This window comes from Quercus lobata, chromosome 5 (assembly GCF_001633185.2).
Source record: "Quercus lobata isolate SW786 chromosome 5, ValleyOak3.0 Primary Assembly, whole genome shotgun sequence".
Lineage (NCBI taxonomy): Eukaryota > Viridiplantae > Streptophyta > Magnoliopsida > Fagales > Fagaceae > Quercus > Quercus lobata.
The window spans coordinates 47,812,065-47,825,529 of NC_044908.1; the positions used below are offsets into that span (position 1 = coordinate 47,812,065).

General features: G+C 35.0%; 1 protein-coding gene across 2 annotated transcripts; it reads left to right on the forward strand.

The window, feature by feature from the left end:
- Window positions 1-239: 239 nt before the first annotated feature.
- On the forward strand, window positions 240-3,388 carry LOC115992375 (CBL-interacting serine/threonine-protein kinase 20). Of its 2 annotated transcripts, none has more exons than XM_031116557.1 (2): window positions 240-249; window positions 2,037-3,388. In XM_031116557.1, exon 2 carries the CDS (start codon window positions 2,054-2,056, stop codon window positions 3,386-3,388), a length of 1,335 nt encoding a protein of 444 aa, XP_030972417.1. In that variant the 5' UTR covers window positions 240-249; window positions 2,037-2,053. The 2 variants fall into 2 exon arrangements, with proteins under 2 accessions (XP_030972417.1, XP_030972416.1); XM_031116556.1 differs by lacking the exon at window positions 240-249 and adding an exon at window positions 1,734-1,825 and having other exon boundaries at window positions 2,007-3,388.
- The last annotated feature ends 10,077 nt before the right edge of the window (window positions 3,389-13,465 follow it).

Sequence of the window (13,465 nt, forward strand, 5' to 3'; positions counted from 1 at the left end):
TCATGTTCTGCCACTTTCAAAGTTACAGATGTTAATTACAAGAGATTCTTGCTAAAAAGTTAATAAAAGAGACAAACAGTCCTCCTTGTAGTCCTGCTTTATAGTAAAAAACCATAGAGAACTTGGAAGAGGAAAAACCCGTATGGTAATCAACTATAGGCTTAAACAATTAGAGTTTAGTGGATATTTTATTCCTAGAAAGGATGTCTTGGTTAGTCAAACCAAAGAATCAAAATTCTATTAGTAACAGCTACGTTATAGTCGCAATTCATGTTGTCGTGAACAGGTGAAACAATGTTTATGCAGCTCGAGGGGAAAAAAATTAATAAAAGAGCAATGTTTTTGCAGAAAAAAATATATGAAAAAAATAACGTTTATATGGAAGATTTTGTGTAGTGCACGTCCTAGCCCAAATGTGGATGGCCCAATGTTTTGCTAATGGCTTGTCTTCTACCATCAAGTTTCTCTTTCATCAGTTCGTGGCCGAAACAATTTCTACAAGATATGCGGCAGCCTCCAAGATCAATTATGTACCTCGAAGTCAGTTTCAATTTGAAGAAAGATGGGTACCACTACTATGTTATAACCTTTTCTATTTTTCTTTCTTTATTTTTGTGGGTGAGGAGGGGGTGGATTGATTTTGGCATTCTCAAATGAGGTTTATTTATTTATTTATTTTAATTTTAAGGAAAAACATAAACAATAACAGTGACCATCCCAAATTAAATGCATATCAAACTTTTTTTTGGGAGAAGAAAATGCATATCAAACCTAGTTTCTCAATTCTAGATTTTTTGCATGTTTTTCCTCCATTAAAGCTCGTAGTGCTGCCTAACAATTATCATTTATCTATATCCTTACTTTAATCTCATGAAGTTTAAGATTAATTGATTTTATTATAGATCTGGTTCATAACCCAATTACACCAATTCTTTGATTTTGCAAACACCCTTAAATGTAGATCCGAACACAAACACGTATACTCACTTCCCCCCTCCTAGATCTCCTTTCATATTGAGGGAGCTAAAGTAGATTATGAATGTGTCATAATTTATAAATCTAAATTGTGTACCAAAGTCATTATTATTAATTTATTATGGCTTTACGTGTGATGCAACTGTAAGATGGCGGGATAGCTGGAATTTTTTTCTTTCCTTTTATTTTTCACCCTCGGTAATTAAGTGCTGTGTGTTATTGAAGGGAAATCCGTAGTTAAAATTTCTTGAATAATTCTTGGGAATGGTATAACTATTGTTAAAAGATTAAATTTATTATTTCTTAAAAACTTAGGTTTTTGAAACAATGAGTAATTTGTCAGAGTATATTCTGAGTTTGATCAGTCTAGCTTAAACTAACATAGTATGCCATCGAAGCAATAACCAAGAAAGAGTAAAAAATTTCATGCCCCCTTGACTTAAATGTTTCTCCGCCACTTCTTTCTCATCCGAATCTATCTGAAGGTACAGGGTGTGAGTGTTGACTATTTTCTTTGAAGTTCCGAGGTTGTTTAACAGGTAAATTCGACAACTAGCTAGTCAAAACATCTAGAGCCTTACGCCTGATATATATAGCAAGGTACAAAAAATTCAGCATACATAAATATAATTAATTAGTACCATAAATAGGGCCTTAAATTACAACCACTACATTTTCTATAGAGAGCCAGTCCGTTAACACATCTTTCACTATATTAGTACATTGACACAGTGATCGGTTTTGGGTTAGTGGCAATTCTTCAATCGGCCTGTTTTGCTACAATAAACTCGTACATGTTGCAGCTCTTTCATTCATAGAGGGATGTCTCTTGACCCTGCCTTTATGCAAGGTCTGATTTCCCTTGTCCCTTTGTCTTTTCCCTCCTATTTTCATGGAGAAAATCTGATTTTTCAGGCCTTGAACCTCAGTTAAAAAATTGAAAAGAAGCATATATATATATATAGAGCAAATTGCAATGAGCCCTGGTAGTTTTTGTGTTTGAATTTCATATCCTTTATATTTTTTGGTAGGTGGAAGGAGACAAGGGAAAATGGAGAAAGGGACGAGTGCAATATTGATGCGAAAGTATGAGCTTAGCCGCATACTTGGACAAGGGACATTTGCAAAGGTTTACTTGGCGCAAAACCTGAAGTCCGGTCAGAGTGTAGCCATTAAGATTATCGACAAGGAGAAGGTTTTAAAGGTGGGATTGATAGATCAAATCAAACGAGAAATCTCCGTGATGCACCTCGTTAGACATCCTAATGTTATTCAGCTCTATGAAGTCATGGCAAGCAAAATCAAGATTTATTTCTCCATGGAGTATGTGAAAGGTGGAGAGCTTTTCAACAAGGTTGCTAAAGGGAAGCTTAAGGAAGATGCGGCACGTAAATATTTTCAACAATTGATTGGGGCCGTGGATTTTTGTCATAGCCGAGGGGTGTATCACCGAGACATTAAACCAGAGAATCTCCTTCTTGATGACAATGGTAACTTAAAAATTTCAGATTTTGGCTTGAGTGCATTGTGGGATTCCAGGAGACAAGATGGCCTTCTTCACACAACGTGTGGTACTCCAGCTTATGTTGCCCCGGAAGTAATTAACAAGAAAGGTTATGATGGAGCTAAGGCTGATATATGGTCATGTGGTGTGGTTCTCTTTGTTTTATTGGCAGGTTATCTTCCTTTCCAAGATACGAATCTCTTGGAAATGTATAAGAAGATTAGCAGAGGAGAATTTAAGTGCCCCCAGTGGTTCCCACCAGAGGTTCGAAAGCTTCTTTCAAGAATTCTTGACACCAATCCAAGCACAAGAATAAATGTGGCCAAGATCAAGGAGAATACTTGGTTCAAGAAGGGATTCAAACAGTTTGAAACCCCACTACCCCCTCCAGATGGTAACAACATCTCCGTTAGTGATGTTCAAGCTGCCTTTGCTTCATCAGGTTCTGATGATGATTTGAACAACAAAGTTGGTGCAGAAACAAGCCACAGGAGACCACCATGTTTCAATGCCTTTGATATTATCTCTCTTTCACAAGGATTTGATCTATCCGGCTTGTTTGAGAAGGACATGAGTCAGAGACCACGGGCAAGATTCACTAGTACAAAACCCGCCTCAATGATCGAGTCGAAATTTGAAGAAATAGCAGAGATGGAGAGATTTAAGTTCATGAAGAAAGATGGAAAGGTGAAATTACAGGGCAGAAAAGAAGGGAGAAAAGGACAACTTGCAATAGATGCTGAAATTTTTGAAGTTACACCTTCCTTTTGTGTTGTGGAGTTGATGAAAGCAGCAGGGGACACATTGGAATATAGAAATTTCTGTAAGCAGGATTTGAAGCCCTCACTCAAGGATATTGTATGGAATTGGCAAGGAAGTGAGCAACAACAACAACAACAAAAACAATAGGCTTAATCGTCCTATTGGTCATTTCTCTTAGATAAGTCTTGCTCTTATATGTGTCTCTTCTATCTAAAATATGTATTAATCTTGCCGCTAAATTTTGTCTAATACCTTAGCTCATTTCATTTTATTTTAAAGCTTTCCTTTTCTTTGCATATTGTATATCTTGAATTTGAGTCAAGTGTAAAGAGGAATTCTGGTTTTATTTGATCTAGCTAAGTGTAATGAGTCACTATGATTTAATCTTTTTTTTGGTGCATAAATCCTCAAAAGGTTCTCCTTTCATGCAATACTTCAACTAGTTTGACATATCTGTAAATGGGTTCACTTTGATCAGGTCAAAAGTACAGTTCAGATCTACATGTCAGGGCCTTCAAATGGTCAAAATCACCAGGGTGCATTAAGAACATACAGGGACAATGCATATATAGATGAGGATTTGGGGGCTGTACTCAAAGGGAGAGCTATGATGCAATAGGATTGCTCGTTTCTTCCATTAAAAAGAACTAGTGAGTTATTTGTGCGATGCATGGATAATGTTGTATATGTATTATAATATAATTGTTATAGAACTTTATTTGTAATGAGTTCATCATAAAATGCAATAATTATAAATTTCACTCACATATCCATTATAATTATCCAATTGAGAAGAAAAAAAAAAAAAAAAAAAAACTTCAGAGGAATTTTATAGATTAAATTAAAATTGATATAGAATGTGTCTTTCTCTTTCTCCTTAATTCTAAAAAAAAAAAAATACACATCCCAAACACACACAATCAATCACATCATTTTCAAAACTCACAAATCCACAACATCTGACCTCTTAACATCAAAATCCTAATTGCCCTTGTCACTCAAATATAAAATGCAAGCCTCCCTTCCTTGGTTATAGCTAACTCATACATGTTAGGATTAGATGAAACAACAATGTTAGAGTTAGGTAGATGTCATCAAAAGATTGAAGGTAAATGACATCGTTTTTGGTTTGTGTCTATTCGACATGGGATGGCATGAAAGGCTATGGGTAGATTATATAAAGGGGTAGAAGTGAAAGAAGTGAATCGTGAATTAAAATGCAGAGAGTTTTGTGTGTAAGTGTAAGAGATGAAAAGTCTTGATACATTGAACAAAAAAATACAAATAATATTTATTTTTTAATTAGAAAAATCTTGAAACGTTGAACAAATTAAATATTGACTTTTTATTTCATTCTGTTCTTATTTCTGATTTGGCACTTGAGAATATTTTAATTCTCTTTACATAGAATGCGACACTTGGCAGAACTCTCATAGTTTCCTACATGAGATCTTTGTTTTTATATATATACACACACATACATATTGATTGATGTGGGTTCAAATTCCTTTTCTTCTTCCCTTTCTCCACTTGTTGTAAAAAGAAGAAGAGGAGGCTCTAATTGTGGTAACGAAGAACATGGTGTATAAGGCTGCGTTTGGTTCGTGTAAAAGTATTTCTGGAAAATATTCTATTTTTTGGAAATGCTATTTTTCGGAAAGGAAAATGTTTTCATGTGTTTGGTTGCTTTTCAGTTTGACTGAATTTGAAGTAACAGCCAAACACCCCCATTTTCCAGAAAATCATTTCCGGAATCAATTTGAAGTCAATTCAAACGCAGCCTAAGTTGCTCCTAAATCATCAAAAATTAAAGGCATATACAATATACACCACGCTGTAAGAGCATCTCCAACAGGGCTAGCCATCTCCAAATTTTGGAGAGAAAAGTCACTGTTCACACAAAAACAGCCCTCCAACAGCCTCTTTACCTCCAAAAAAAAATTTAGATTTGCTACAGTGACTCTCCAGGCCTGGAGAGCACTGTAGCAATCACTGTAGCTTATGCAAACATTATTTCTCCTTAAAATAATCCCGGTTGAATTAAAAAAAATATTTTTTTCTCTTTCCTTCCTTTCTGTTTCTTCTTCACTCTCTTTCTCTCTTCTTTATCTCAACGGCTACACGCAGAATACAATCCAAACACGAAAACAATTTTTCTCATAAACCAAATGAAATCAGGAAAAAAAAAAAAAAAAAAAAAAAAAGAGAGAGACCTATTCATGAGCAAAAGAATTAATTCAATCTCAATAATCACAACCGATTAAAATTTTTAATTTTCACTCAATAATCACAACGGTAACAACAGAACTATTCTTGATCTTTTCTCTCAAACATCTCTAAACTCAGTCTCAATCAAAATACAAACTCAAATCACAATTTTAAAACTAATCAAATTAGAACAAAAAAAAAAAAAAAAAAAAAGCAAAGCTGACCCATCTAAGCCTTGGTGGGGAGGAGGAAATGCGGTGGTGGGAGAAGGACAAGCGGACGATCTTCATGTGTGAGAGAGAGCTCCAGCCGAAGTGCTGCTAGAGAAGAAAAGAAAAAGAAAAAAAAGTACTCCTAGAGCTCCAGCCGAAGTGCTGCTAGAGAAGAAAAGAACAAAAGAAAAAAAAGTGCTCCAGAGAAAGTGCTAGAGAAGATAGAGATAAGGGAAAGGAGTGGAGGAGAAAAAAAGAGGAAAAAAGAAAAGAAAAGAAAAGAGAAAAACGTGTGGAGGAAAAAAAGAGATAAGAGAAAAATAAAAAATCCTAATTGAAAAATACTACCACAATATTTTTACAATATTTTCACAATAAATTTTAAGTAACAGATTGTTATTAGTTAATATTAGCGAGTAAAAAAATAATTTCAGTGGTGGGTTCAAATTAAAACTAGTAATAATTTTCCACATAAATTTTGTTGTGAAAGTATTACATAAAACTTCTCATTGAAAAATATAGTTGTTAAAAAAAGAATAAATGATGATTAAAAAAGAATAAACAATGAATGAAGAAATAATATTTAAATGAGATAGAGAATGGGATAGAGAATCTGTTGGAAAGTGTATTTGAAAAAGTGGGTAGCTAAAAGCTAAATGTTACTGTTCATTTTCCAAACAGGCAAAAATTTGGAGAGGCTGCTAGAGATGCTCTAAAGGTGTATATTGTATATGCAACTTTGAGTAGACTAGCTAATCCTCGATTTTGTGGCGCTCAAAAAAAACTATTTGGAAGTGATAACTGCCGTCAACAGGCCTGCAAGTACTGTAACTTGGGCTATTAATGCTTTGGTAGCTGACATCAAGTCTTTGTTATTCAACATTATTGCTTGGTCCTGTAAATTTCTAGTTCTGCAAATTTCTTAGCCCAAAATATTGCTAGTGGACCTTTCAATGTAATTGCTATGAGCCAATCCCTACCTCTTCCCTCCCTAACCGTGTTTTTGATCATGAGGTGAGAGATGACCCTGGCCGCCAATAGCCTAATAGTCTCTTTTAATTAATAAAACTACTTTATATTTAGCAAAAAGAAAAATCCCCATTCCTAAGAGTTAACCTGAATAACATGAATGATACTTACTAAAACAGATTTTATAAATTAATATTTGATTGTATTAAGTTAATCATTTTCTTAGGATTAATGGTAGAAAACCATCATAAATAATGGAGGTACATGCATTTTGCACCCCACAATATAAAATTTGTAATTATTACCCAATTTGTACCAAACCTTGTAACAGGCCCATAGTTTGATTAATTGTTAAAAGTTAAAATTAATGGATATATGCAAGTCACTTGACTACAAAAAATTTAATATACTAATTTGTTGCATAAGTAAAATGGCGATTCAATTCAATTTTTATGGTCAAGTCATTTGAATGTAGTATTAATTGTAACACTCAATCAGGCTTACAGGGTAAAATTTGTAATATTAAATTGATGCAAAGTTTTCATAGTTTATGTGGAAAGTGCAAATACCCATAATTTAGGTGAATTTCTATGTCTAACCCCTTTCTTTTATCAAGTATGGGCATAATTAACTAGAGAGTTTAGTACATAACATAGAAGTCTAACTTTAATGGCCACTAGTCTCACCCCCCAACCCCACTCAAATTTCGATTTGACTTTCAGACCAAAACCTGCCTACCTCTATCCACCGCTGCCTCTAATCAAAACAAGGTATGTGCTTGTAATTTTATTTTTGCAAAGTCTTTTGTTCTGAATAATTATTATTACAAAGCGTTGAGAGTTTTTTATTTTTTATTTTTATTGGGTTTCAATTTTTCTTATTCTTGTGGTTACTACACCCAATTCATCAAATTAATTTTACATGCTAGTCAAAGACTCCGATTATATTGAAATAGTTTCATAGCAGGTACATGTAGAAACAATTGCTTGTTGAATGAGAGAAAACTTCTTTTCAAACAGTATAGTTGTAGCATTCAACTGGGTGCTTTATGGATGATCAAGTTGAGCACTTAAAATTTTCTTTGTTCAATTAAAAGTTAATTTTCCTTTAAAATTTATTTATTAGACAAGTTCATTTTCTTTGAATTCACCGATAAGAACCCATGCACAGTTGTCTATTATGCAATGCTTATCATCTTTGGATCTAATCATGGGACCAAATACATAAATTTTTTTATGTTTTTCACCTTGTGTGTTTGTAGATACCGTATTTTGCCCATCCTTGATTTGTGTGTCGGACTTCGAAAATTCCAAAAATATCAATTTTTCACCAGGGGGCCATTGGAGCATCTAAATTGACATGGTACAATCCATTCGAGCATTGGAGCACTTAAAGTGCAATTTTAGGTCAATGTCCCTAGTCAACCAAGTGTTGATCGAAGGTCAAAATTGGTCAAAACCACCCCAAAAAAACATTTTCCATATTTTTACATCAAACCTGAGGTTATCTAAGATTTTTGTCAACTTTGACCAAGTTTGACCTGAGGTTGACTCTTGAGAGCGACCTGAAAATCTAATTTTGATATTACCATCATAATGGGTTGGAAACCAACTTCATTGTGAAGTCGAATTCTCTTTCCAATGACTGCTCATGGGTTGAAATCCGAATTAAAATGGTTGAGCTATCATCGAAATAGTGCTAAGCGCATTAGCTCACTTCCCAAGGCCACAACTGTTGATCCGGCCAGTAGATTTTCATTTTCGTTAGTGTTTTGGAAACTAGACATCCATACCTTTCTAGGGACACCAAGATCAGCTTAATTAGGGTCTGAGAAGGCCTCCAAATATTAGATCGAAGTCAAGTGGGAAAAAAGGTGAAATTGCTGAGTCAGTGTACTCGACTCGGTACACCTTAAAAGGCCTCTGAGCCTTAGGAACAATGTCGAGCAATATAAACATCCCCAGACCCCCTAGGCATTTTCGAGCATTTTCTGGGCAGTTTCTCTCTCCTTCTTTCTCTCTAAATCCTCTCCAAAACACACATAAAAACCTTTGATTTCTCACATTTTTTAACAATTAAGAGGTAGTGTTCTTGCTCCCATCTTCCTCTCCTTGGTCTTGGTACCTTGGATTTGAGGTTTAGTGGTGTAGATGTAGCTTTTTAGCTACTATCTACACCCATTTAATTTCATAGCCTTTATTGCTTTATTTTGCTTTCTAATATGTTTTATAGCTTTTCCTAGCATATCTCTTGCTTTATCTTGCTTCCTAGAATGTTTTATAGTTTTCTTAGCATGTCTATTTACTTTCTAACATGTTTTATTGCTTTGATGTTATTGGCCTAGCCTTCTTGGGCTAGGATATGTCTAAATTTTGTGTTTGTGCTCTTTACCATGCTTATGTGCTTCTTGTCATGTTTAGATCTACATGTTTATGTACTTTAAGCTTGTTTGGATGCTATGCCTAGTGCTTTTATAACTTTATATCTCTTGCTTTTGCCTCTTTCATAGGCTTTGGCTTTTGGGTAGGATGTAGATCTAGATCTAATGGTCTAGGCCTACATCCATACGCCCAATTTTCAACAAAGGGTTTGGATAAGTTCCCTTATGCATGTTTATGCTTTGTTTGCTTCTTTTTCTCATTTGTTTATGTTTGGATCCATGCTTGTTTGCTTAGATCTTAGCCTTTGTCATGTTCTTGTTTGTTTTGCCTTAGTGGGTTTGTTGCTTGTTGGTCTTTGGGGTCACTTGCTTGTTTGGTTGCACCCATCCCCTTTGGTGACTTGTTTGGATGCAACCATGTTTGGGTGTACATCGTCATGATGTTTGGCTTGATTACCGCCTACCTTTCTCTCCTTTGCTTAGCTTTGCATGTTAGGGTTTCCCATGTTAGCCTTTCTATGTGCCTTATAACATGTCTAGCTCTCTTTTTTGTGTGATAACATGCTTGGCTTCCTTTATGCTTGTTCCATGCCATCTTGTTTGGCTTTCTTCGTTTGTTTGCATCTTTGCATCCTTGTTTATCTGCTCATGCATGTGTCTTTGTATGCTTGTTTGTGTCATTAAGCTTAGTTCCTACCTATAATCTCATATGGCTTCACACCCATCTTTGTAAACGAGATCTTGAGTCCTTTTTAGGAATTTTGCTTGATGGCACACATGTCGTTTTTATTCCAATATAATGGAACTAAGGATACCAAATCGCAACCTAAAATTGTCCTTCTAGGATACCTTCTTTTGTTTGATAACATGCTTGTCTACCCCTTTGTGTGCTTTCTTTGTTTCTTTACTGGCTTTGTTATTTCATGTACACACTTAGAGCGAGGGCGCAACTTCCAAAATGCGAGCTAAAAAAGGCAAATGCAAGCAAGAAGACGCAAACTCAAAAATGGAAATGTTCAGTAGATTATAAGGTTTAGCCTCCCCGTGTGGTTACTTCTTTCTCTCTCTTGGCTTTTTCTTTAGAACCATGTATGTAAATTAGGGTTTCCTTTCTTTGTATCTTGCTTTGGGCCACATTCTTAGGATATGACAATGTTTGTTTTATCTTTCCTGTACCTTGCTTGGGCCATTTTCCTTGGGTATGACAGTGTCTGATTTATCTTTCCTGTATCTTGCTAGGCCATACCCTTGGAACACTAGTGATGTCTGGTTTATTTTCCTACTTTGAGTGCTTGCATTGTGAATGATATATATGTCTGCTTGTTTAAAGATGGTTATGCACTTTGTATGATGGACTCACATGGTTAGGAGAGTAACCCTTTCGTGATCATGGGTGCTCTTGACCTTAGAGTGTGGGTATGCACTTAGGGCGATTGTTGTATGTGCATATTCATGCTACATTTTGTGCATGATCATCATAGTATGATTGTCACGATCCATGTCAGCTAGTGCCTGTGTATGCGGCGTGCATCAACATGTTTGATGTTTTGGGGAGCTTCGGCTCGCCTTAGTATGAACATATTGACGCACGCCGTGTACATAGGCATGAAACCCTACCAGTGTGCCATACCGCACCAAACATGAAACTCTGCTGGATTTTCACCATGAAAATGGTCATCTTTTTGTCATATTCTCATAGCGAAAGCTTAATGAGAATAGTGTTTTATGTACTATGATGCATTGAGGCGAAATGCTTTTGGATTTCCGCCACAAAAATAAGGCGAAATGCTACTAGAATTTTGTTGTGGAAATTTTTCAACAATTTCAAATGTGCTAGTAAAACATTGATAAAGGCTACACCCCTTTCCAAAATAAAGTCTCAAAGCCCAATTCTCTTAAATCCCGAAAGCTAATGCCAATAGCTTGTTTTCAATTGCCAATGTCTCTGGACTGGCGTTGTGGGGTGCCTAAGGCCCTACACGTAACCGAACTTTCTAACTTAAGAGCTAAGATATTTCACCGTCCGTATTAGGAAAAATAACATTTTTCTTGGCGTAGGATTGGTAATAAAATCAAATTGAGTTAGGTGACCAATCGCACTTTAGAAAAAACCCACTTCATTGTACATGCAACCCCTTCATAAAATATTCGTAGTAATACAAAGTCATGAAAATAGACTGCCACTTTGTAAATTACTATATCTTAATCCTTGAGTACCCGGTTTAATCCTTTAAGTTATTCATTATATATTTATGAAATCCAATTTCATAAATATATACTTTAGTAACTATTTACTAAAGTAGTTAGGCCTAACATTCTAAATAACAAACCCATTAAACTTATCTCAAGGGAATATTTTGTATCTCTGTTAAGAGATTATGAATTCCATCTTGAGAATATATGTTCCATCAACACTAAATGTGGCTACCCATCATACTGAGGTTTTAACTGTTACTTTAGATCTCACTCTTAATATATCAAAGCAACATACACTTCATGATCAGGTCCATTATTCTCTCAGGATTAAGAGTTCATGTAAAAAGAAGTCGTGAGATTTATTATTGATTTGATAGTCGTTAGGAGAATAATAAATCTTACAGCAGTCCAGTTCAATATGTCTTAACTCTTAAAACATACCAAGACATCAACTAGAAGTCTCCACTTCCATGATCAAGACAAATCATCTTAGTTGATATGTTATAGTCTTCGCAGATAAAATGCCCAATTTCATCCCTGACTATGAACTAAAATTCTGAGTTTACAAAGAACCTGTAATTTATATCTTCTGTGACTTTTCACATAAATCACATATTATGTATCTCATGGACTATATGATAATGTCCAAATATTCATGTTATTATCATTTTAGATAATAATAAAGCAACTTTATTAATCACAACATTAAGTCATACATAATAACATACATAGCATCATACAATAGGATTTTAGGCACTAATCCTAATAGATTATAGATTCTTTACCTTATTAATTAAGTTATAATTTTGCTCTTAACTCTCTTTTTTTTTTTTTTTTTTTTTTTTTTTTTTTTTTTTTTTTTTGAGATAAAAGATAGAAACTTTATTGAGATGAACCAAAAAAACAAGAGAAAAACGTAAACAAAGACAACTATAAAGGCCAGGGCAAAGCCCCACCAAAGTGAAAAGGAAGAAATACAGTAAGGGACAACAAAAGCAAAATTGCATACCAAGACTAGGGTTGGTTTTTAGTTCACATGAGCCTTTGGTACTTCTCAAGAAAACAAATTGCTCTTTCCAAAATCTATAGTGGATGAGATCAGGTTTTCTCAAAATAGAATTTGTTCCTGGTGTTCCCAATAGCCCAGCTTATAACAGCTCACCTCTCAAGTTCTTGAGTTTCCAACTTAACTTCTAGCTGCTGAAATAATAAGAAAAAAAAAATTCTATTGTTCGTTGGAGCATTTCTGCAGTCTACCCTAAGACAAAGCCTAGACATTACGGGCAAGCAGGCAACTCCACAGAAGATGGTCCACTGATTCTGGCTCTTAGTAGCACACCCTATAATCACTTTCCTCTAGCACAAGTTGTCCCTAGTAGGCAATATATTAGAGCACGCATAGATTCTAGAACTGTGAAGGAGGGGGGGGGGGGGTTAAAAGTGAGGGGGAAAGGAAGCTTCCTTGAAGATTCCTTACTTATAAATATCTCTACAATATAATTTAATTATAAAAGAATTATAATTGAGTTCTTTTTTTCAAACAAAGCATGATTTTATTTGGAATTTTATTAAAGTCTATATTAAAATTTTTAATTCAAATCAGCGCCATTTTTTAAAACTAAAATCATACTAATAGTAAATAATCTCTCTCTCTCTCTCTCTCTCTCTCTCTCTCTCTCTCATGCGTAATCCTAAAACGACACATCGAAATATTTTATTGATGGTAGAATGATGGTCGAATACACCGATCTGTTGGCTATCGCCGAAGCCACTATTTTGGTGGTCTGGCCATTAATGCTGGTGGAATGGTGGGCAGAGATTCACATACACAGCATAAACAACAACAATAAAACGTGGCTAGAGTTTTTCCTTTTATACTTAAGGCAAAACATAAAACCCTACACATCAAACAGGCTTGGGCTGAGTTGGAAAAATTCTGCAAAAAAATAATCTGCACAAGCTTTGATCAATCGAGCCAGGCAGATTTACACAGTAAATCCTGCAGCACACTTGATTCCAACTTTACACATAAACATACTTTGAGCAAGTCTAAAACAAGACTTAAATGTTTTTATCATGGTTTGCCAACATTACAAAATGAATTTCTAATACATTTAAACGTAAAGTCTTAGAACCCAACAAACTCCCCCTTTGGCAATCCGTGACAAAACACAAACTAGACAAAGTGCTCAAAGTTACAAAAACAGCCCATTACAAAAACATTGCCCAACAAAAACAAATTCAACCTAACTACTATCT